Source organism: Humulus lupulus, chromosome X, assembly GCF_963169125.1.
Source record: "Humulus lupulus chromosome X, drHumLupu1.1, whole genome shotgun sequence".
In the NCBI taxonomy this organism is placed as follows: Eukaryota; Viridiplantae; Streptophyta; class Magnoliopsida; order Rosales; family Cannabaceae; genus Humulus; species Humulus lupulus.
Window position 1 is genome coordinate 75,945,784 of NC_084802.1, and position 25,817 is coordinate 75,971,600.

Sequence of the window (25,817 nt, forward strand, 5' to 3'; positions counted from 1 at the left end):
TCTATATTCATCTTATGATACCTAACTTTTGTGCACTTAATTCATGGTTGTGCTCAAGCACAATAGAAACTACTTGCAACACATTTCCACCACATATATTCTTACTCTAATTCTAGCTTTTCAATCTGTCTTTGTTGATGGACACAATTTAAAAGGATTGCTACTATTATGTCTTGGCTTTCCATTACGTGTGCATGCTACTGTAACAAATTTTAGTTCTCCATCATTTCCCTTGTTTGAAATTCTTATACTAACTTAAAATCCCAATTGATTTCCATAATTTATATAGTATTCTAACAGTTCATCAATTGAATTAAACATCATTCCTACACTTGGTTGAATAACTTTATCATTCACATTGATTTCAATAGCATCCTAGTTAATACAAAAATAGTCACTACAAGAAAAAAAATACTTTCAATAAGATCGAAAAAGTATTATCAAATATATACCATAACACTTTTTGATGTGTTAAGAAAAGCGGTGTTATAGTAGATCGGGGTACTTTGCAAAACACTTTTCCATAGTTATAGACATGTGTTATGGTATAACCTACGATAACACTTTTGTTGTGTTATTTTATTAGTTAAATAAGTATTTCATTATGCTATTTATAAATAAATTATATAATATTTTTTTGTACTTATAAAGTAGTGTTATAATACACTTTATAATAACACAATTTCTGCATTATAAAAAATAGTTTGCATAACATAATTTTATGCTTATAAACAAGTGTTATTGTAAAAGATACAATAACACATTTTTTGTATTATTCTAATATTTAGATAAGCTTGAATTATTATTATATAAACCTGTACATTATAATTATTTTTTATTGCTTTAATTCAAACCCGCTTCATTTAATATACTTAAAACACTCTTAACATTGTACAAATATATTTTTGAGTACCAATTATATGGTTCATAACACATATAACTAAATAATTGTGTCAAAATACATTCAAGATTATCTAAAAAATAATCCAAAAGTCTTAAAATATTCAACAATGCCTAATTAACATAAACAAAACATTCTCAGAATAGTTAACAAAATAATCTTAAACAGTTACATATTCAAAAGTAAAGGTAGGAATTCATGATCTTCCAAATGTCAGCACACCAAAGCCGTTCAAATCAAATTTTCTTTTGCACTTCACTTGTTGAATCTAGTAAATAAAACATAAAAGAAAAACTAGTGAGATCATGAAATATCATATCATTCATCTAAAATAGTTAAGATGGATCCAAGTTTTATCCATCTACATATCATAAGCATAGTTATAAAAAAGTTAATCACAACTCATATGTATAATGTTTTATTATTCAAACCCTAAGGTTGAGGACGTGAAAACTACCCTTATTCACACCCCAGGCAAGATATCTATCAATATAATCAAACAATTTCAAGCCAACACAAATTATTTATAAGAAGATAATACATAATTCTAGATAAAATCTAACATCATTTCCCATATAAAGGTTACCTAACCATCTATCAATACCAAGTAAAAAAATTCAAACAACACACAAACAAAGTTTCCAAAACCTACTTCTCTAAGACACAAGTTTTCAACATTCCATTATCACCGCAACACACAGTTTTAATCTCAGAACCTACTTCTCTACGAATGAATATTTAAGATATTCAAACTCCTCTAACATTTGTATGATATTAATAAAAAAAATTAAGAAAACATACTTTCATACCTCTTGCAATTATCAATCAAATTAATTAACTTTACAACACTTCTTGCCAATTCGATACACAACCTAAAGAATATAATAAATATCTAAAAGATTAAAACAAAATTAAAATTAAATGATACAATAAGTAAAATAATTCTTTTATATATTAATTTTTGAGTATATATGGTTATCATATTATTATAGGGACTAAAAAAAAGAATTGTCGAAACTAACAGTATTGAATAAAAATAAAGAATCATCATTCAGAATGTGTTCTTTGTCAGCATAAACAAAAGCCTTTTTAAATAATAAAGAAAACAATAAAGAGCATAAGATCATTAGCTTATCTCAAAAATAGTACCTTGATTCTTTTAAGTATTGCAAAATGTAGGCCTTAGATTGTTAACCAAGTAGTCCCAAATTTTTGTTGAAAAGAGCAGAGAATATCTACTCTCCTGATACCATTAAAACCAAACACATAAAACATTGTCTCTCAACCCTCTTCCACCTCTATTGATCATTATTTTCTACATTGTCTCAAGTGAAGGGTATATTTATGGTATTGAATTTAACTAAAATATTATATATTTAGCCAATACCCTACATAGTACTGTGTATATACAATGTTTTATGACTACCTGGTTTTAAAAGATGACCTCTTTATACTAGCCAATTGCATACATATGCTTGAGGAAATATATGGATTATAACTCATTTTCATGATGAAAGAATAATGAAATTACTGTCTCATACAATACTCTAAAATAAACTGAAAAATAAAAAAATAATTTAAAATGTAAACAAGAGAATCAATCTAACAAACACTGAACAAGCTCATCTCTATTCTGAAAAAATAATGAATCAAAGGAAGCAATAATGATTATCAAAATAACCACATTACAAAAAGATTGATCAAATACTGACACTTTTCTTTGCATCATAATCTATAGTTTCTTTGCATCATTTTCACAAACACTTGGAGGGCATCATCTATTACCTTACAGAGAGAGCTCATAACCAATGTAGTTTAATGTAGTTAGCAAAATAAGAATAAAAGTGTGTTTAAAACTAACAAAATCCATATTAATAAAGATGCTTTAGAAAACTTAACTAACGAATTATTTATATATATATAAGCAAAATCTGCAAGCGTAGAAGACTTACCATCCAAAGATTTGAAGTCTAAACTGTTCGGGGACTGATGAGGAGAAGCCTAGAGGTGTGAGTGCGTGATTGCGTGTCTCAGGAAAATAACTTCAGTGAGCTGTCTATGGAGTGGCGAGGAGAAACATCAATTTCAGAACAGACACAAGTTGTCTTTGGGGTGCTGAAGAGGGAAAGGGGAAAAGCATAAATAAGGTTTTATGACACAATACCACAAACACAAGTTGTTAGAATCAAGAACGTTAGAATCTCTTAATTTGGAATGTTACTATATTCACAACAACTCTTAATTAGGGCAGTGTTTAACTTCTTAATTAGGTATGAATAATATTGACTTTACTTGTTGAACGTTGTCGAGTGTTTAACTTCTTTTTTCTTCTTTGAGGAAAGTAGAGTATTTAACTTTCACACCTTAAAAAAAATACTCAACTTTAAAAAGTAAATCATTATTATTATTAAGTTTGAGAACAGAGAAAACAAGAATTTGAGAACAAGAGAAGAAGTTGAGCATGAATGTTTTGAACTCGTATTGATTTCAATTAATAATATTTACAAGTACAATTATATACATATATTAAGCTAAAGTATTATTATATAAAACTAGCACCATTGACAATAATCAATTAATCCTCAACAATTGTGGGTCATATATATGTTGTTAATATTACCTTAGCATTACGAAAGATCAAAAGAAATAAAGAAAATAGATAAAGAAAAAGCAAAGTAAGACACGCTCACCATTGATTGAATTGGGCCCTATGTGGGCCCATGTGGGGTTACCCCAATCAGTAAGTAGCATTTTCTCAAAAGAAAATTGTCACAGCCTAATATTTACAAATATTTATAAGGTGGGTATGATGTGTAAGACAAATATTGGAGAATATAAAACTCCATATATTCATACTCATGTGAAGTGGTACTCTTAATTCAATTTCACTTTTAATGTCTTTTAAATTAACCACATTATAAGTTGCCTGGATGTGCACTACTGCATGATCATAATTATTATGGTAACCTAATAAAGTTCATTCATATATCATAGCTACAAATAATTAATAATACTTCCTAACTAATAATTACAGTAGTAATAAAATTAGTTACATATCATTTCATGGACCTACAATACTTTTCTTCTTTTGCTTATTAAAGATATTAGACAAAACGTTTGGCTTTTAATCCTATATACGATGGTAAGAGCAGTCAGGAACAAAGATAAGACCTATAAATTGACAAGTAAACTGGAAGGTAGGCATCAAATCTAATGTCCTATAGGCATGAATTCACTGTCGGGGATCAGATTCTTAAATTTCATGCTCTAAAACAATAGAAACAACAAATATAAAAAACTGCAAATAACCTAGATATTCCAATTAGCAATCCAATAGAAATGACAGGTCAGAAAGCTGTTAATTAAACACAAAAGAATCAACCTTGTGATTGAAAAAAAAACACAAGTGTAAGCCTGCAGACTCATGTACATTAAAGAAATGCTGCTGCAGCAAGGTGTCAAAACAAAAGAGGAAGTTAGAATGAGAGCAACACAGTCTTATTAAGCACATCAAGAAGAGCATAACACATAAAGCAAGAAAAAAGAGAAAGAGAAAACTTAGAGAGGATTGGACAACTCATTCCAAAGAAAAATTTCACTACTAAACATACATCCTGAATTCTAATCTTCTTACATTCCACAGGAAGTCTAAAATCAAAAAAGAATATTCAGAGATTTTGGTTCTTATATCCAAAGTCAAAACAAAAGGTGATAAAGCCCATAAATCACCTGAATGTTTAAACACACACTCTAAATTCTAATCTTCTTACATGACACAGGAAGTCCAAAATCAATAAGAAATATTCAGAGATTTTGATTCTTATATTCGCAGTCAAAATAAAAGGTGATGAAACCTGTAAATCACCTGAATGTTTACACTACTTCTTGTATGCATGCTTCAAAACATGGAATTGCATACCTAAAAAGGCAATGAACACAGACACAACAACAGTAATAATAATAATAACAATAAAACAAAAAAAAATTAAATTCGGAACTAGGAATTTGAGCTGCTTAGTTTCCACACTAAGTGGAATTTAAAGAGATGGTGTATAACTTAAGATAAATTTATCCAACAATCCAATTTAGGAATAAGATTGTCCTTATTTGATCCATTCTAGAAATCCAAAACTCCATAGGGTCTATCTAAGGGAAGGACTGAAGTGGTATCATTGCACAACTCATTTAAGTTTCTAAAATGCAGTCATCTTTTAGTCTGAACTCATTTACTCTATGAAAGATGCAAAATCCCCGAATGCTTTCAAATATATTATGCATCATACATTAATTGGGAGGCACATCCATCATCGTTGTTAAAAATAATAGGCTAAGAGAATAGAATGTATGCACTAATAAACTAAGTTCTTGAAATTCTATGACATTCAGAGATATTAGAAACCCAAATAAATATTGTATCATCACAGCAGACAGAAAATGAGAAAATGTACACATTGATACTAAACAAATGGTTAACAAAAGAAACCAAATATAACCCAAAGACAACAACCAATGAATACAAAGAACTAATAAATAAATATAATCAACTTAACAGTAGAATACTTCCACTGGTGGATACATGTCTTTTTAATATTCTTGTTCTTTTCCTTACATTTCCATTTTATTTAATGAGCTTAGGAGAGCATGCATTGAGTTGCTAGTACTATATGATAACAATCTGAAAATTACACATTGTATTAATTAACGTACAGTTTCAATCTCTCGATATATAATACAGTCATAGTAAATCCTTCTCTTCTTATCACTCCACCACAACTACGGATGGTTACCAATTATGATCAGTTAATTATATTTATATGTATGTCAGTGCAAATAAAGCAAGCACAACCAAGACTAAATCTCAGAACAAAGAATTTTTTAAATATACCAGGCACCTCCTGAGAATATCAAATTAGGAAAATAAAACACCAACACTTGTGAAAAACTCTGAAAACAACTAACAGTACATGAGAAATACAACTGATAACAAATTATCCAATAATATTAACTATATCATAATCCAAAACATCTATATATTGATAAAATTTATCAGCACCTAGGATAAAATCAACAATATGAAATAAACCCTAACATTTATATGCTAATCCAATAGAATACTTGCACCCCAAACTCATATGATATGTCAAAATTGATTGAAATGATAGGATATGTCAAAATGTATTCACAGAATCTATAATCAACTGAAAACAAATTAAGATGAAGAAGAAGGGAAAAAAAAGTCTTGCATTTTCAAGAAAAATCCAGAACAGGCATTCCGACAAATACAATATGAGCATTGGAAAATAACAAATTTAATAATGTAATTCAGATTGAATCCATTAAGGCAGTATACAATCCCTTCTCAAACCAAATACGTAACTAACAGATCTATGTATATGAAGCCAAACCAGATCTCAATATCTCCCTACTCCACTTTTTTCTTTTTTTCAAAGACGATCTTTCCTCAAAAAGGAAAAATGAAAAATGGCAAACAAACATGATCCAGAGACCCACATTTACTCAAAACTAACATAAAACAAATAATTACCCAATAAAATAAAAGTACACAATCACAAATGATTCACACTCAAACAAAATGCAATCTTGTACAAATTGGAGATATGTGCCCAAAGCGTGTCCAAGATTTGTACAATGATTCTGCATTCAATTTAATTCCTGTAATATTATATATATATATATATATATATATATATATTTATAGAAATACTTACAGAGAGACCCAGAAACGGAAGCTGAGCCCAGATTTTGAGTAGGAGAAAATGTACCACCCCATATCTCTGGTAACGTAGAAACCCCTCTGGTAACCACTGAAGCTTCGCTAGATCTGAACCGAAGAAGAAGAGAGGTGTGGTTGAACGGTGATCTAAACCAGCGGTGAGCAATGAGCTCGATCTGCAGAGATGCTCTTCGATCTACGCTTCGATCTATATGAGGAAGCTGTTCTCCGATCTGCAAAACACGAACAAGGAGAAGAAGGAGGAGGGGCCCAGGCCAGATATACCTTGAGATTTTAATTTTACATAAAAATCTAAATTTAAACAAGGTGCGTAGAAGAGTTATGATTACACATGTGCTTTTACCTTTGTTCTTGTAGATGCTTCATTGCCAAGAGAAAGCACGGGAGAGGGCATCCCCAAGGAAGAGAGCAGTAGAGAGGGCTTCCACTGGGGAGAAAAATTGAAGGAGAGGGTTTCACTGGGAAGAGAAAAAAATTGAGTGGAATTTACAAAGGAGAGAGTGACGGAGAGAGTACTCCACGAAGAGAGAGCAATCGAGAAGAACCAAGGAGAGAGTGTTTTAGAGAGAGAAAGAGAGTGAGTGAGGAAAATAACATAGCGTTGGAAAGCCATTGAAAAAAAAAGATGTTTAACCTTTCGCATAAAAAAAAATATAACATTGCCGCTTAAAAATTTTGATGCCCGCCATTTCTTTCAATTTTTTTTACTTTGGCACTTTCCCATATTTTAATTATAATACTTTTTAAATAGTATTATAATGATGTGTTGTGGAAAGGGGTGTTTGGTGTAGTGAGTATTTCAAGATCTTAAGATGAAAATTAACTTTAAAATGTGTCAATAGAAACTTACAAATGATATAGCACAGAAAATATACAAAAATAAGATATTTAAATTATCTCTTAGACAGAAAATTGAAAAGAAAAAAAAAACAAGTTTATATGGATCAGTTGTTCTACCTTATCATTGACCTCCTCCTTATTGCGTGTTTGTTCATAATCATATATTTTTTCATAATACATGTCAGCATGTTCTTCTTCCTTGCTATTATTAGAGTTTATAGGTAAATGATTTGCTTTCAATGATTCATCTAAATCCATAGATTCCATAGACTAAGAAATGAAATAAATATTAGTGACCAAAATCAACAATATATAAAGAAACCAAAATGAAAAAGCATAAACACACATAATAATAAAGATATACATTTAAGATCGTAAGTGTAAAATTTGGTATATTTCATCAAATTGATAAAATTAATTATGGATGTATTTTTTAAATATATTATGTGGTATTTCAAAATGGTTTGGTTCTTGCTTTGCTGTGAAATGTTTTCTAATCAGATTTTCTATATATGTTAATAAAATAAATATATAATTTCCTATAAAAGAATATATTTTCTTGATTTTTGTATATATGGAAATTATTGGTATTTATTTTAATTTCTTGATCTGATTTGTTTGTCTAGAAATCGTGTACATCTTGCAGAGATAATTTATATATTATTTCCTTATTTATTTAAGAAAACTGGGTTTAAAAACTGTCCAGGTTCAATGAATCTGTTTGAACGGATTACCAGTCTGTTTGAACAGATTCTGACTTTCTTTTTTGGGAAGATTTTCTATTTATTGGCTGATTGGTTTCTGATTTGTTTTCCACGACCTAAAGGGATTCTAAAGGGTATATAGACATCCTTAGGTTGTTGGTTTTTCTTTAGCTCTCTAGGTGTATTATTTTCCAAATATTTTTCAAGTTTAGAGAGAGTTTTTATTGTGTGAAGAACTTGAGTCCAACAAGTTCTTAGTGGTTTATTACAGTGTACTTCTGTATTGTGTTCTTTGAGACAATTGTGCAGGTTGAACACACTTGGACATCGTTCATCAAGCTTCAGGAGAAGTCTTGCTCGTGAGTCACTTTTCGGGAGGAAAAGTGCAAGTGTTATGATTTGAAGGGAGTTCAAGATCTTAGCACTTATGAAATTTGATTAGGAGTTTAGATTACAACAGTTGCGACAAATTCAAGAGGGAGTCTTTATTTGTATAAGTCAATTTGATTGTGTAATCGTTTAGATATTCTTCTAATAAATTTCATTCTCTGGGCGTGGCACCGTGGACTAGTAGCAATCCGCAAAGATTGCTGATAGCACATATAATTTTGTGTGTTCTTTACTTTATGTTCATTTTTATCTTCTGTTGATAAATTGTTTAAACATATCTGGTTTCTGTTCAAACAGTTTCTGTGTCCGTTTAATCATTTCTGTAACAGTACATCAATTAATTATTTAATTTAAATAATTAAGTTGGTAATCATAAAAACAGAATTTCAATTGGTATCAGAGCAGTTCACTAAACTCTTAGTGCAATCTTGTGGTTATTTTCCGTTTGATTTGTTTTGTGTGAAATGTCTTTCTTTGCAGAAGGTGGTTCGGTGTCTCGACCTCCATTGCTTAATGACTCAAACTATCCATATTGGAAAGTTAGGATGAGAGCTTTCATAAAAGCTCAAGATGAGAAAGCATGGAGAGCAATTTTGTCTGGATGGTCACCTCTTACCGAAAATGGTGAGATGGAAGCACAACGGTAAAATCTGAACTTGTTTGGGATACAAAAGAAGAAAAATTATCCAGTTATAATAATAAAGTTCTTCACGCCATTTTCAATGGAGTTGGAGAAAGCTTTATTAAACTTGTTTCCACATGTGTCTCGACTAAAGATGCTTGGACAATTCTTCAAACTCAGTTTGAAAGAACTGTAGATGTCAAAAGATCTAGATTTATTGTGTTACAAACTAGGTTTGATGATCTTAGGATGTTTGATTCTGAAACACTATCTGAATTTTATGATAGATTATCTGATATTTCTAATGAGTATTTTGCACTTGGCGAGAAACTTGATGATTCTGTTATTGTTAGAAAAATCGTTCGAGTTCTTCCTGACAGGTTCAATGTTAAGCTCACTGCTATGGAAAATGCAAAAAAATTCAGTACTATGAAAGTAGAAGAATTTATGGGGTCACTTCGTACCTTTGAGTTAAATCAAAAGATTCGTCAAAAAGACAAGTCGAGTACTTCCAAAGAGAAAGAGAAGACCATAGCTTTCAGAAGTACTGAAAAAGAAGCATCAGATGTTGAAGATGGTGATAATGAAATGGCAATGCTCACAAAGAACTTTCAAAAATATATAAAGAAGATAGGGAATAAGAAGTTCAATGGCAAGCCATCAAAAGGTAATCCTTCTTCTCTTAAACCTTTTGAAACTAATAAAAAGGGTATTTAGTGCAGGGAATGTGAGGAATTTGGTCGCATCCAGTCTGAATGTGCAAACACCTTGAAAAAGAACAAAAAAGGTATGATTGCTACTTGGAGTGATAATGACTCTGAAAGTAGTGAAGATGAGGAAGGTAATGTTGCTTTCACTTCTATTTTACCTGTTTCTAAATCTGAAAATGAAAAAATTGTTTGCTTGAATAATGTTCCAAAAGATGAAGAAAATTTATGATAGTGATGAATGTGAATTGAATGATGAGTCTTTGAGTGAATCTTACAAAAAGATGTATGGTTCATGGGTGAAAGTGTGTTCTGAAAATCGGTCATTGGTAAGCAAAAATAAAGAATTATCCTTTGAAATTAAACAACTTACTGATTTAAATGAAAAATTTGAAGAAGAAATAATTTTAAAAAATGTTGAAATTAATAAGTTGTCTAAAGATTTGGATACTCTTGAGAAAAATGTTAGAATGCTTAACCCCGGATCAACTGTTTTTGAGCATATACAGAATGCAAGTCAAAGAAGTCATATGGGACTTGGTGCTTCAAGTTCTCAAAAATCAAAGAAAACTATCTTTATCTCAGCTGGAATGCTATCATCTGATGTTCCTGTGTCATCTTCACTAAAATATGTTGCATCCAGTACTCGGATTGTTCTAACAGAAAGAACACAGTCAACAGGTAAATCCAATGGTAAGTTCGAAAAAATCATTTCAATCTGTCATTTTTGTGGTGGAAAGGGTCATATTCGACCTAAGTGTTTTACTCTTATGATTTTTGCCAAAAATGAATATTTTGATAAATTCAATTATTTTGATAATTCCAAACGAGTAAAAAAGAAAAATGTGCAATCAAAGAAAATATGGATAAAAAAGAATAATTGTTTTGCTGGTTTTACTAGTGAATATAATAGATCTGCTTCTTCATATTTTTTGTATTTTGACAGTGGTTGTTCAAGACATATGACAGGTGATAGGTCTATTCTTACAGACATAAAACCTATGCACTGTGGATCTGTTACTTTTGGGAATGGAATTGAAGGTAATGTTCTTGGAATGGGTACTCTTAACTTTGAAGGGTTACCTAAAATCAAAAGAGTGTTCCTTGTGGAAAGACTTAAAGCTAACTTGCTTAGCATAAGTCAAATTTGTGATCAAGGTTATACTGTTAACTTTGATAAAGAGAATTGTTTTGTTTTAAACAAGAATGGTGAGAATGTTCTTGAAGGTTTTAGATCTAATGACAATTGCTATACTATTTTTCCTTCTATTATGTGTCAATCTGTTGTGGGTAACAACACTGATGTGTGGCATGCTAAACTTGGTCACATAAATTTCAAAACTTTGAAAAAATTGTCACATGCAGGGATTGTTCGTGGTTTACCTAAACTAGGTAAAGAATCTGATAGTAAGTGCAAGAGTTGTCAACTTGGTAAGCAATTAAAAATTACACATAAAAGTGTTTCTAACATAAACACTTCGAAAGTTTTAGATTTGCTTCACATGGATCTTATGGGTCCAATTCAAATTGAGAGTTTAAATGGGAAAAGGTATATTTTTGTTTGTGTGGATGATTTTTCTAGATATACTTGGGTGGATTTCTTGAAAGAAAAATCTGATACTTTTGATGCTTTTAAAACTCTTTGCTTGAAATTAAAAGTTGAATAAGATTGCAACATTGGAAAAATTGTGCGTATAAGAAGTGATCATGGTAAAGAGTTTGAGAATTATGTCTATGATTATTTTTGTAAGTCTACAGGTATTTCTCATAAATTTTCAGCTCCCAAAACTCCTCAATAGAATGGAGTTGTAGAAAGGAAAAACCGCACTCTTCAAGAAATGGCTAGAGTGATGCTAAATAGCAAAAAACTGACCAAATGGTTATGGGCAGAAGCAATTAACACTACTTGCTATATCATAAACCGTGTTTTTCTCCGTCCAGGTACATCTAAAACATCTTATGAAATTTGGAAAGGTAAGAAACAAAGTGTGGCTTATTTTCATGTTTTTGGATGTGTTTGTTACATTTTGAGAGATAGAGAAAATCTTGGTAAGTTTGTGCTAAGAGTGATGAAGGTGCTGTTATTGGATACTCCACTAACAGTAGGGCTTATCGTGTGTATAACATGAGAACCCAAACTGTAATGGAGTCAACTAACGTTGTTATTGATGATGCTAGGGATTTTTCTAAGTTTTCTACTGAGGAAGAAATTGATAGGTTTATTGATGAACCTACTAAAAATCATGAAGAAGCTTCTATCAGTGATACTACTGTTGCAACGTCTGGTCCATCTGTTCCAACAGATCACGAATCTGATGAAACAGATTCTGGACAAACAAAAAAGAAATTTCTAGATATTATTTCGGATGAAGTCCAAAAGGAGCCATCAACCAGAGTTAAATTAAATCATCCAGCAGATTTAATACTTGGAAATCCAAAAGACAGTATGGTCACAAGAAGAAGGTTTAGTGATGTTGTTCAATTTGTTTGTTTCCTATCTTTACTTGAGCCTAAAAATGTGAAAGAAGCTTTAACTGATGAAAATTGGATTAAAGCTATGCAGGAGGAATTGGAACAATTTTTTAGAAACAAAGTGTGGACTCTTGTGCCAAGACCGTTGTATACCAATATTATTGGTACAAAATGAATTTTCAAGAATAAATCTGATGAATTTGGTACAATTGGGTGAAATAAAGCAAGATTAGTGGCACAAGGGTATACACAAGTGGAAGGAATAGACTTTGATGAAACATTTGCACATGTTGCAAGACTTGAATCAATTAGATTATTATTGTCTATTGCTTGTTTGATTGGTTTCAGGTTGTTCCAAGTGGATGTCGAATTCGCATTTCTCAATGGGATCTTGAATGAAGAAGTATATGTTGAACAACCCAAAGAGTTTGAAGATCCCCATGCACCTGATCATGTTTACAAATTGGAGAAAGCTCTTTATGGTTTAAAGCAAGCCCCTCGGGCTTGGTATGAGAGACTCACTCAATTTCTTGTTTCTCATGGATACAAAAAGGGGTGGAGTAGATAAAACTTTATTTATAAAAAATATTAAATCTAACATAATTATTGCTCAATTTTATGTTGATGATATTGTGTTTGGTTCTACTTCTGACAATGAGGTGCCGGTATTTGTGAAACAAATGAAAGAGGAATTTGAAATGAGCATGGTGGGAGAATTGACCTATTTCATAGGTTTTCAAGTCAAGCAGTTAGATGAAGGCACATTTGTTTCTCAAAGCAAATATGCTAAGAACTTGGTGAAAAAGTTTGGACTTGAAAGTTCAAAGATTGCCAAAACACTGATGGGGATGACTGTGAAGCTATCCAAAGATGAAAATGGTGTCAAAGTTGATCCTACACTGTATAGGAGCATGATTGGTAGTCTTCTTTATCTCACTGCTAGTAGACCTGATTTGAGTTATAGAGTTGGTGTGTGTGCCAGGTACCAAGGAAATCCCATGGAGTCTCATGTTGCAGCTGTCAAATGAATCATTCGATATGTTCATGGGACTGTTGATTGTGGTATTTGGTATTCAAAAGAAACTAACTCTAATCTAGTGTGTTTTAGTGATGCTAATTGGGCAGGCAACATTGATGACAGAAAAAGCACTAGTGAAGGATGTTTCTTCTTGGGAAATAATCTAGTTTCTTGGCACAGCAAGAAACAGAATTCTATTTCTCTCTCAACAGCTGAGGGCGAATACATTGCAGCAGGAAGTTGTTGTGCACAACTTTTGTGGATGAAGCAAATGATGATGGATTATGAGTTTGATCTTGACATTTTAACTATCTTTTGTGATAATACAAGTGCAATTAATATTTCAAAAAATCATGTGCAACATTCACGTACTAAACATATTGTTATTCGTCATCATTTCATAAGAGAATTAGTTGAAAATAAAGTTCTTGTCTTGGAATATATTGAAACACATAAGCAGATTGCTGAAATTTTCATTAAAGCTCTTGATTCGGTTCGCTTTGATTTCCTCCGAAAATCTTTGGGGGTTTGTTCTCTTTAAATTTCCTTGTTATTGTGTTGTTACTCTTGATCAAATGTGTGTTGTTTAAGTTTAAGAAAATTGTCAATTAATTTGAAAAAATTGTTGTGTGTCAAGCTAGATAATTTGACTTGTGTTTATGAGCTTTTAGTTGTATATTCTTGAGAGAAAAACAATCAATTCCTCCTAGGCATATTCTAGTCAATCAATCAATGTTTATTGTTTGAGCTTCCTTTTGTGTAGCATTGTTTCAAGCTCCTGTGTAAGAATAGAGCTACCAACATCAGTGTGTGAAAGTCGTCTTTTGAGTAAGTTGAAACTTTGTAATTCGGAGTTATGAAGAGGATACGCTACCATAGAAAAGGGCTACCACTGGTGTAGTGTGACAGTGTCTTCATGGGTTACAATTATTTACAATTTCGAAAAAGACTTATTTGTCATTGGCAATGTTCCCTTGCATACACTGTCACACACTTATGCTTGAAACTATGCAAGAAAAATTGTACACAGTTTATACTAAAAAAAAATGTGTGTAAGACTAATTCATATTGATTGATTCACTTAAGAATATGTGTTTGTGACTGAATTGTGCATTATTTCTCTCGAATATTCTTTCTAATTTTTTCATTTTCACAAGTATTCTTATCCATGTTATACACTAACACTTATTTTCAGTTGCTTGATTCTATTTTTTTTAGGATGACACTCATTGATCAAAGCAGATATTTTTTGTTGGATTTTATTTTGTGCATTTTTATATTAAAAAATATATATTTGATTGACAAGGAAATTAATGGTGGATTGAATCTTTGTGGCAATTATGTGAAATTGTGCATTTATTGTGTGATTTAATATATTCTTTGTCTCCAAGGAATTTATTTTGTCCACTTACTCTATTTGGAATACCATGATTTGTCTCTTTATTGTTTTTTACTTTGTTTAGCATTTTTTTTTAAAAAGAAAAAAATTGGGAAAGATCACATCTGATTGTATAGGAGTAGATTTTGCATTCTTGTCTTTTTTATTCTCCTTAGTTGTCTCTTTTCATTTAATAAAAAAAATATAAAAAAAAAGGAAAAAGTTCAATTGGAAGATCGTGTGGGGTTTTTTGGTTACCTTTTTAGTGTTGGCATTCTCTATTTGTTTTATTTCCTTAAATAAAAAAAACAAAAAAAATGGTAAGTTTTTTCTCTGATCTTATGTAATAGGTTTGTTTCCTTTTATTTTTTTTAAATAAAAAAAAAAAGAGAAACTTCTTTTTTCCATGTGTGTCTTAAATGGGAAAGTCTTTGTCTTTAAAAAGCTTGTCACCTACCCATTTTCTCACTCACCCACGATCCCTCTTAGTCTCTTCTTCTTCTTCTTCTTATTTTTTCTTCTCTCATTGCTTTTGTGAGTGTTTGTTGATTTTCAGAGAAAGAACAATGGTGAAAACTCATGGAGCTTCCTCTAAGAAGATCCCTGCTACTCAATCCCGAAAGCCCTCTGCTCAGCCATCTCCGTCGCCTCCTCCGTCTGTGTTAGCAGTGCCTCCACTTGCTCCAGCACCTGCGGCATCTGTTGGGAGGACTACCAAATCCAAGGCACGCAAGAGGATGATCTTTCTCTACTGAACACCCCATGGTGTTTCCAGATATCTAGGCTGATATTGTCGATGACGCACCACCAACTGAAGTGGTGGTGCCCTCTCGAGCCAAGAACCAATCTACTTTTCCGATTGAACCATCTCTGGCGGCTAGGGCAAAATCCAAGTCTGTTTCATCTTCTTCCAAAGCTGCTACTACTGGGTTACTCAAGTTTCCCATGAAGTCGAGCCATTCCAAGAAGAACTCTTTGGCTCCAAAAAGAAAGTTGGTGTTGGGCTCGTCTTCATCCCCCTTGACTGCTACCAAGAAAAGATTGAAGGCTCATCCCCCTTCTTCGTCTTCCTCTGAATCTGAACCCGAGGAAGAGAAATCTGAGTCTGAAGAAACCCACGATACCACCTTATCTGATGAATCTGTTCCTGACAATGCTGAATCAGAGGCTGAGTCTAATGAGCCAGAACAAAAAGACGTTGTCCATACTGAACAAGAAGACGAATCTGACACAGAGCCAGTTGCAACTCCATTGTCGTCCAAGGCTAAAGGCAAGAGACCTATCTCTGATTCTACACCATCTCAAGGATTCTCAGGTGTTAATTTCAAACCTCATTCTCCTACTTTTTGATATAATGACAATGCTCGTGATATGGTTCTCTATGCTCAAAGGAAATTTCTCATTGAGAAAAATTATGTCTTGAGTGATCATCGTCCTTATGGAGTGCTAACTATGCTTCAAGATCGAAAATGGACAGGTTCTTTGGTTAAATTTATTGGTTTTGTGGATAGAATAGTCAAGGAATTCTATGCAAATATTACTGATGAAATTATTGAACCTAAATCTCCTTCGTATTGTAAAGTGTAAGTTAGGGGTTCTCTTTTTCTCCACAAGATATTACACAGGCTTTGTATCTTCCTCTTGATGTTGAGAATGATGATGATCTTGACTCTCTTGACAAGGATGAGGTCATCATTGAACTAGTGGGACAAAAAATTGTATGGCCACCTAATACAGTCATCTCGGTTACCAATCTCACCTACACTTATGTTGTTCTTCATAAGTTTGCCACAACGAATTAGAAACCGACTTCTCATACCGCAACTATCTCATTTGACATGGCTTCCTTTTTGTACAAACTGGGGACCGAAATTGGTGTAGACTTGGCTATGTTTATCTATGATCAAATCATTGGATTTCGAAAAGGTAATAAGAGAAGCTTGAATCTTCCTTTTCCTCAAGTTATTTATAAAGTGTTGAGTATGCAGAAAAAAGATCTCAAGCGAGATCAAGAAGATTTGGTGGCTCCCACTACTGCTGCTTCCTACAAAGCATCTGCTCCAACTACTGAAGCTACTGACGCTCCATCATCCAAGAAAGTCAAGCCTCAATCTCTGAATTTTGCCTCGGATGACATTCCTCATGAATCCTCATATGTTCCCACAGATTCAGGACCTGTTGCTACAGAGCTAGATGTTGTTCGAGCCTCTCTTGATTCTTTGGCTGCTCGAGTGATGTTAGTTGAAGGACTACAACGTACTATTTTGGATGCTGTTAAAGCTTTGTCCAAGGATCCAGCGATTTAGTTTTACTTATTTTTATGTCTTTTGTCCTAAGAACATTGATACTTTCTTTTGTCTTAGGATTATTGTCTTTATTTTTGCACTATGATTCTTTGGCTTCTTTGAAAGACACAAAGGGGGAGAGTAGATACCTCCAAAAACATGCTTTGTTTGTTGTTTTGTTTAACTCTGGACCTTCTTATTTTGAGGGGGAGTTAAGTCTTAGTTTCTTTATATGTTTGTTACAAGTTAATGCATGTTTGCAAGGGGGTTTTTCTCTTTACTTGTCACTAACATTTGTGTTGCGGGTTTTTGAATTAATTTTTTCTATCAAATTGCCAAAGGGGGAGATTATAAAATCCTTTATTGGCATATTTGCTAAAATTGACAAAATTAATTATGGATATATTTTCGAAATATATTGTGTGGTATTTTCGAAATTGTTTGGTTCTTGTTTTGCTGTGAAATATTTTTTAATCAGGTTATTCTATATATGTTAATAAAATAAATATATAATTTCCTATAAAAGAATATATTTTCTTGACTTTTGTATATATGGAAACTATTTGTATTTATTTTAATTTCTTGATCTGATTTGTTTGTCTAGAAACCGTGTATAGCTTGTAGAGATAATGTATATATTGTTTTCTTATTTATTTAAGGAAACTGGGTTTAAAAGCTGTCCAGGTTCAATGAATTTGTTTGAATGGATTAGCAGTCTGTTTGAACAGATTCTGACTTTCCTTTTTGGGAAGGTTTTCCATTTATTGGCTTATTGGTTTCCGATTTGTTTTCCACGACCTAAAGGGAATATAAATGGTATATAGACATCCTTAGGTCGTTGGTTTTTCTTTAGCTCTCTAGGTGTATTATTTTCCAAATATTTTTCAAGTTTAGAGAGAGTTTTTATTGTGTGAAGAACTTGAGTCCAGCAAGTTCTTAGTGGTTTATTACAGTGTACTTCTGTATTGTGTTATTTGAGACAATTGTGCAGGTTGAGCACACTTGGACATCGTTCATCAAGCTTCACGAGAAATCTTGCTCGTGAGTCACTTTCCGGGAGGAAAAGTGCAAGTGTTATGATTTGAAGGGAGTTCAAGATCTTAGCACTTTAGAAATTTAATTAGGAGTTTAGATTACAACAGTTGCGACAAATTCAAGAGGCGGTCTTTATTTGTATAAGTCAATTTGGTTGTGTAATCGTTTAGATATTCTTCTAATAAATTTCATTCTCTGGGCGTGGCCCCGTGGACTAGTAGCAATCCGCAAAGATTGCTGATACCACATATAATTTTGTGTGTTCTTTACTTTATGTTCATTTTTATCTTCTGTTGATAAACTGTTTAAACATATCTAGTTTCTATTCAAACAGCTTATGTGCCTGTTTAAACATTTATGTAACAGTACATTAATTAATTATTTTATTTAAATTATTAAGTTGGTAATCATAAAAACGGAATTTCAGTAAGATTTGATTATTGACACATATTCTATTATTTTTTTAGTGCACTAGTCTTAGTTTACATAAAATTATATATATATATATATATTCGTCCACATTGTGCATGATGAAAAACAAACCCAGTATTTTTTTAATGATTTTTTGAAAAAAGAAAAAAATTATTAAACCAATTTGTTAAATCAAATCTAATCTTATACATTCTTCTCAGATTCATTCTTATCATTCCTATTTTTTTTTTAGAACACTCATTAAATTTTTTCTCATCCTTAATGACTTCAGCAGCCATATAAGTTTTGCATAAAAATAAAATGAAGAAAGGAAGAGATGAAGAAACATAGAAAGATCACTAGAAAACTCACCTTTAACAGCATTCAATTGTGGAAAATTTTCATCTACGCGATAATCAATTGCATTTTATGCCATGAGCACGTCAAATGAATGAATCTGATATATGTAATTTTTTCACAATAAAACAAAGTATTGTAGAAGACCAAGAGAGACGGATACACTTCGTGCATTAGTGGCAAAAAAAATAGTACAGAAATTAATAATTAAAAGTTAAGGAGTTATAAGGCAAATAAAGGAATTTTTAAAATTTATATGATATGGCATGCCAACTCAGTGTGTGAAAAAAATATGTGTGCTATCTGTGTGTATAGTGACATTTTATTTAATTAGAGGGCCACTTAAATTTTCCAAAGTAGGTTCCTTCAAGCTTTGGTAGACAAACTGTTTGTATAATTTACTCCTTTTTTGTTGGAGCGTGCCTTTCACTTTTCTTTCAAAAGCGTGAATCACCAACCTCTTTCTCTGCTACTTTTGTGTCTATTTAGAAGGGAAATTTCACTATATATGCATAATAGTGGGTATAATTACTAAATAATATCAGCACTAAATTGGTACTAAACTTTCACCAAGTACCAAAAATTCTCCTCTCATTTTTTTCCACTCAAATTTTTTCCCACACAAACTCTCTCACTCTCTCAGTCTCTCAATCCCTGAAACCCAAACCCAATCCGAAGGAAACCCAAAAACCCCAAAAACCGAAGGAAACCCTCTGCGATAACCATCACCGTTGATCTCAGGCTCTCTCTTTCTCTTCTCCAAAGTCGGCCTGTTGAACCTGTCGAGCCAACAGTGACAGCAAAGCTCGAAACCCACGTCGTAAAACCGGTCGAACCCCTCGAATCCATTTCTCATTAAGGTATATTCTTGAACCCTCGTGATTATTTTTGTTGTTTTGATCCCTTTGAATCTGGTAGTGTGGAATGGGTATGGTAGTTCTTTGGTCTGGATTTTTCTGTGGTTTTTTCTGGGTTTGAACCAGTAGCTCGATAGGTTCGATGAAGGTTCGATAGAAGCTCGATGTTATCCATGGTCATATATGAAACTAGCTCGATAGGCTCGATTATGGTTTGATAGTAGGCTCGATAGGGTAGTTTGAATGGTTCGATGGTGGATCGATAAGAGCTCAATGGATCTGTGGTATTAGGTTAAAAGGGCTCGATAGGTTCGATAAGGTTCGATAGAAGCTCGATGTTATCCATGGGTAATATATGAAACTAGCTCGATAGGCTCGATTATGGTTCGATAGTAGGCTCGATAGGGTAGTTTGAATGGTTCGAAGGTGGATCGATAAGAGCTCGATGGATTTGTGGTATTAGGTTAAAAGGGCTCGATAGGTTCGATAAGGGTTCGACAGTAGGTCGATTGATCTGTGGTATTAATAAATAGGGCTCGATAGGTTCGATAATGGTTCGATAATAGGCTCAATGGTTATTTATGTAGACAGATTTTGCTTATCTCGATAGGCTCGACACTGGCTCGATAGTGTATGTTTCAGCTCGATTATAGCTCGATAGAGCTCGATGACAGCTTATTTCAGTTTTTTGATGAAATTTTTTTGAATTTTTTCCTGATTATGTTTAACATTCTGTTTTCTTACCAATTTTTTTTCATGTGTTGTTGCAGATGCCTAAGTTGCTTGCTCCGTTTAGTGATCACTTTCCTGGTCAAGTGACATATCGAGGTAGTAGTACTTTAAATCACATTAAGACTAGGTTTGTGGAGCTCGGGCTGCTTGAAAGGGCTAAGGAATCCCCTTTCAAGCAGTTCTTTTTGGCTTCAGAGTTTAATTTCTCCAGAGTCTTGGTGCATCAATCGTTGCTGAGGAAAATCTCCAGCAACAACGAAGATGAGGTGCATTTTTTCTTGGGGTCGAAGCCTTGTAGATTTGGCATGGGAGAGTTTGCCCTGGTGACAGGGTTGAATTTCAGTACCTTCCCATCACTAGAAGAGTTGGAAGGGCGTAATCTCAGTGACCGGTTGATAAAGGAGTATTTCAATGATGCTGAGAAAGTAAAGCTCTCACAAGTGGACTATGCTTTCAAGACTTGTACGGTTGTGGAAGATGTGTACAAGCTTGGTCTATGTTTGTTTGTTGAGGGGGTTCTGAATGCCATTGAGGGCAAGTTGCACATTTGGCGAGATATTCTGAAAATTGTTTACGACGTAGAGTACTTCTTCAGCTATCCATGGGGGAAGTACTCTTATAGGAGGCTATTGTAGTCTTGTAAGAAGAACATGGTGAAGCAAAAGGCCAAGAAGGATGCTAAGGTGCAGCAAGAGTCCAAGTAAGGTATGTATGGTTATGCCCCGGCCTTACAGTACTGGGCATATGACGCTATCCAGCAGTTTGCGACAGAGCTTGTTGTGAGCTTGGGAAACATGGTCCCGATGATGCTTAGTTGGTCGCATCGGAGGAACAAGGATTTCACCAAGTTCGTCATCTCACCGATGTTATTGAAGAAGAATGTAAGTTATATTTTTTATATATATATGCTTATCTTTTATCATTATTTGAGTTAACCAAATGTTTTATGTTGTTTGCAATTGATTGTCCTTCCGATGTTGAAGCCTCGACCAGCAGAAAAAGATTATTATATATCTTTGACAGAGGGAGATCTTCCCCTTTATCCTAGGTTAGCCAGGATCCCTTGGAGGCTGATGAGGAGGAGGATGCGACTTTTGAGAAAATCGCGAAGATAGTTTCTCAGGCAGCCGAGGCAGCCAAGATATTTGATGATGCTGCCCCGGGGGAGGAGGTTGCAAGTCCCACCCCTCCTGTTGCCCCAGCCTCAGGCTGTTAGGAGTGTGTCCTAAAAGCTTGTAAAAGACATTTGTTATTTCTATGAATAAATAAATACAATGATTTATTATTATTGTTATATTTAGATTATTAAATTATTGTTTGAATAATTTTGTAAATATCAGAAAATTTTTATATTCATTATTGAGGATGTGATCTTGTATTAGTACGAGAGAATTAAGATCACATGAATAAATACAAATAGTCAACAACAACAAATTAAAGTTATGGAATTCTTTAATTGGGGTTGTAAGTACGGTTTGCTGAGTATCATGTTGATACAAATAATCTAGATTCGGATTATTGATGTGGTAAGACATCTCGGTAAAGGTGCTTTATATAATATGATTATATATGACATTGGCCGATATGAATAAAAGTCTTTATCCAAAAACCATTTAACAATAAAGACTTGTAATTCATATCATAACTGAGGATCATTTATAGATCAACCTAAATCCTGAGTGTTCGTGAACTCCTGTTCATGTTTATTAAATCTTTTGATTCATTCGTTAAGGTCTCTTCATAGAATGAGGCTAATGACTTTTGTTTTGGAGATTTAATATCATGGATGGCTGGGGGAACATGTATCAACAATACGAAATCTAATCTTTCCTAACGGATCGTATATTAGTTCCCTTAAGGGTTAATTCTGGAACTGAATGATTTTGAGCTCAAATCTATAATTAGATTATAGATTAATTATTCACTAGTGAATTAATGGTACTTAAGGAATAAGAAGTGAATTAGAAAGGTAAAATGGTAATTGTTCCATTCTAATTTATGAACTAATTAATTAGAGGGTTGAACTATTGTAAGATGGTTATATCAATGGACGACTTAAGATAAGATTTATGTAAAAGTATATCTATAACATAAAGAGTGCAATTCTGAATTCATAGTGGAGAAATATCATAATTAATAAATTAACTATTATAATTAAAGAGTTTAATTATTTAGTTTCAATTTATTGGAGCTTAATGTTATAGGTCTATGGTCCCCGAAATGGCTCAAACAAACACTGACAAAGGTAAATACAAAAATGGGCAAAATGACTTATTTGATAAGTAAAATATTTTTCTATGCATCAAATATAATTATTGTATAATTATGTGTAATTAATTATTTGAGAATTAATTAATTATTTGATTTAACAAAAATATAATTAATTTATTTTTGGGATTTTTGGTATTTAAATAATAAGAAAAAAAATTGGGAAAAATCGCATGCTATCCCTGGCATGTGGTACACGTGTAGCACAGTGCACAGTCACTGTGCTACACGCATAAGAGACTCTGAGTAGTTTCTTGGTTCCTCAATTTTAGTTATTTAAATATTAAATAAATAATGAGATATTGTAATATGATTAAAATATTATTATTTAATCAAAATCTGATAACTGATTAGTTATTTTCAAAAAATTTAAATAACTAATATTTTATTTTTAATATATTGGATATATTAAATATAGGATATCAGTTTTTTCAGAACGTAATTTTTCAGGGATAGAAAAATATCTTGAAATCTCTCTCAGAGAAAGAGAACAGTGATACAAGCATAGGTCACTGTTCTTCACAAACTTAGGTCCAAACTATCAGATCTCATGTGTTGAGAATATCTGATAAATAGAATTTGCCTATTATTTTGTATAGCGAGCCCACACTCGTTCTTTGTGTGCTGAGAACATTTTGGAAGATCTTGGTGTGAGATCTCAAGGATTTTGCCATACAAAAAGATAGCAGCAAGGAAGGACCTGAGGTAATTTTCTATTCATGTCTTTGATTCAATATAAATATATATATGCATGTGAAGAAGTAGATCTAAAAATCTTGTGGGATTAAATTAACAATTTTGATTGTTGTTCCGCTGCGTATAATCTCTGATTTGATCTATAAAAACTAACAAATGGTATCAGAGCCATCTTCGCATATATATATATATATTGAATCTGTGTGGGTTTAATTTTATGCATTTATTTATTTTTGATGAATGAAGGGATGGCTTAATATGATTGAATGCATGGGAATGTTGAATCGTTAATTGTATGGTGTTTTGGGTTAGGTTTTGTTTATAATTAGATCATTGTGTAAGCCATTAAAGGGCATAGGATTTTTGTAATTTTATTTGGTTTTTGACACCATAAAATTGTAATTTCGATTACACAAAAGTCAGAACGGAGCCCAGGATTTAGAATTCAGCCACCGTTCCTTCGAGGCCACCCTCCGAGCCGCTGCCGGGGACGTCGTACGGACGTCCATACAGACGGGTCCGTACTGATCCATACGGTTCCGTACAAAATGGCCCCGGCAGTCCCGTTTGACGCCATGTGTCCTCGTCCTGCTAGTCCATAATTTTTTTTTTTTTTTTCTGAAATTATTCTGTTATTTTTTTTTTAATTTTAAAATGTTAAATATCATATTTATTAGAAATTTGATATTTAAATAATGTGATAATTTTGTTATCCTAACAAATTTTTTTGAAAATCTTATTTCAAAATTTAATTTTAAAAATAACAGATTTTAATTAAATATTTCAATTTCTTGTTTTAATTAAAAATAAAAATAATGATTATTTAAAAGTTTGTTTTAATTAATCAAAATAATTAGAAAATTGTTTTCTTATTATTATTCTGGACTAACAATGACACATATCCTACCGACAGTAAAGTAAAGAAGCTCGATGGAGATCAAGACGATTTTTTTTTTTAATTTTATAAAGAGATTGTAAAATTAGAAATACCCAAAAGCACCTGGTTCAACATTTATTGTTTATTTATTTAAATAATTATTTTCATGTGATTGATAACATGTTCATGCATTTTGTGTCATACATAAAAACCCACACAGTCATAATCATGCATCTCATTAGTGGAAACATGATTATTAGGATTGTCCTATATGTTTATATGAATTGTTTTGCGAAACCAATTGCATTAAATTACTTAGTTTTATTTTTGAAAACTTGGTAAAATATCACACCGAATTTTAAGTCTTTATGACTTAACTTCTTTGAACCAACTTTATTTTAAAATTATTTTTTTAGTAAAGTTTAGATGAACATAATTGGTAATTTAAAATTGGATATGGACCTAGAAACTCACTTTCTTTTCCAATTTTAATTATGTTCATAAGGTTTAAAGATGTTATAATTAATTTGGAATTAATTAGGTTAAAAACACTTATTTCAAAATAGTGAGTGGGAGAGGGTTGATAACTCAACATAACTCATGGTCTCCATTATTAATATAACACCGTGAGATATGAATAGCGCCTCGCGACAACTTTGTTTTCGTCCCCCTAAGGAAGGTATCTAGACATATCAATAGTAAGGTTATATTTCTTACAAAGATAGGAACTAATGATGTATTTTAGGTTTGACCGACCCTAAGGTGGCATGTCCTAAGTTAAGTCATGAACTCTGAAATAATGGGTTACACTCACAAAGTTATGATTAAGCTTTTGTAGTGGATAATCATAACTTGACCAAACTAAGCAGTACTTTAATGTTTAAAAGAGAAAATAAAGAGTTATTTTAAGTTTTAAACAATAAAGATAAGAATGTCTTATAAATTCTCTAAGATTAATTTGACCGACCCTAAGGCGGCACTTTAATTGTTAGAAAATTTTATCGTAGAAATTAATCTTTATTTTATGTGTTTTAATGGTGCTCATGCATCACGTTTAATTTCCGAAAACTTTGATATTTATTTTTCTAAATATAATAATATTTATTTGTATATATTTATTGCCAGGAAAAATGTCTATTGGTGAATTACACACCGATGCTTTTCTCAAATCCTTAGTTTTTGAACTTGAAAATATGCAACACTGGCTTCGAGGCATGTTGACCATTTTTTTCTTATAAGAAGATGATGTCAACAGTCTGTGAAAAACCTCCAACAAAACCACCTTTGGCTACTAGCTATGAAGCAGAAGAAAAATATGCAAATTGGATGAAATCTGATCGGTTGGCACGTTATTGCATGCTTTCAACCATGCCTGACGAAACAAAGGAAAAATATATACACTATGACTCAGCACATGAGATGTGGCGAGCAATGACAGAGGAAGTCTTTGCTGAGTGTCATCGTTTATATCAAACGAAAAAGGTAAATAAGATTTACATATATTTTTCAACT

The 25,817-nt window shown here is 32.3% G+C and overlaps 2 protein-coding genes across 4 annotated transcripts; one reads left to right on the forward strand and one right to left on the reverse strand.

Moving 5' to 3' along the window:
* Nucleotides 1-853: 853 nt before the first annotated feature.
* LOC133803327 (uncharacterized) lies at nucleotides 854-7,387 on the reverse strand. 3 transcript variants are annotated; one of them, XR_009877907.1, is made up of 5 exons: nucleotides 7,000-7,324; nucleotides 6,631-6,868; nucleotides 4,284-4,346; nucleotides 2,854-3,016; nucleotides 870-1,169 (listed from the first exon to the last, which is right to left on the reverse strand). XR_009877907.1 is itself a non-coding variant. In XM_062241325.1 (4 exons), the coding sequence occupies exons 1-3, from the start codon at nucleotides 7,297-7,299 to the stop codon at nucleotides 2,958-2,960; spliced, it is 597 nt and encodes a 198-aa protein (XP_062097309.1). In that variant the 5' UTR covers nucleotides 7,300-7,317; the 3' UTR covers nucleotides 876-1,169; nucleotides 2,854-2,957. The 3 variants fall into 3 exon arrangements, 1 of the variants encoding a protein (XP_062097309.1); XR_009877906.1 differs by having other exon boundaries at nucleotides 854-1,169; nucleotides 2,854-4,346; nucleotides 7,000-7,387; XM_062241325.1 differs by lacking the exon at nucleotides 4,284-4,346 and having other exon boundaries at nucleotides 876-1,169; nucleotides 7,000-7,317.
* Nucleotides 7,388-15,353: 7,966 nt separating this feature from the next.
* LOC133805972 (uncharacterized) lies at nucleotides 15,354-16,137 on the forward strand. The gene is made up of 2 exons (XM_062244116.1): nucleotides 15,354-15,488; nucleotides 15,571-16,137. Exons 1-2 carry the CDS (start codon nucleotides 15,354-15,356, stop codon nucleotides 16,135-16,137), a joined length of 702 nt encoding a protein of 233 aa, XP_062100100.1.
* Nucleotides 16,138-25,817: the final 9,680 nt, after the last annotated feature.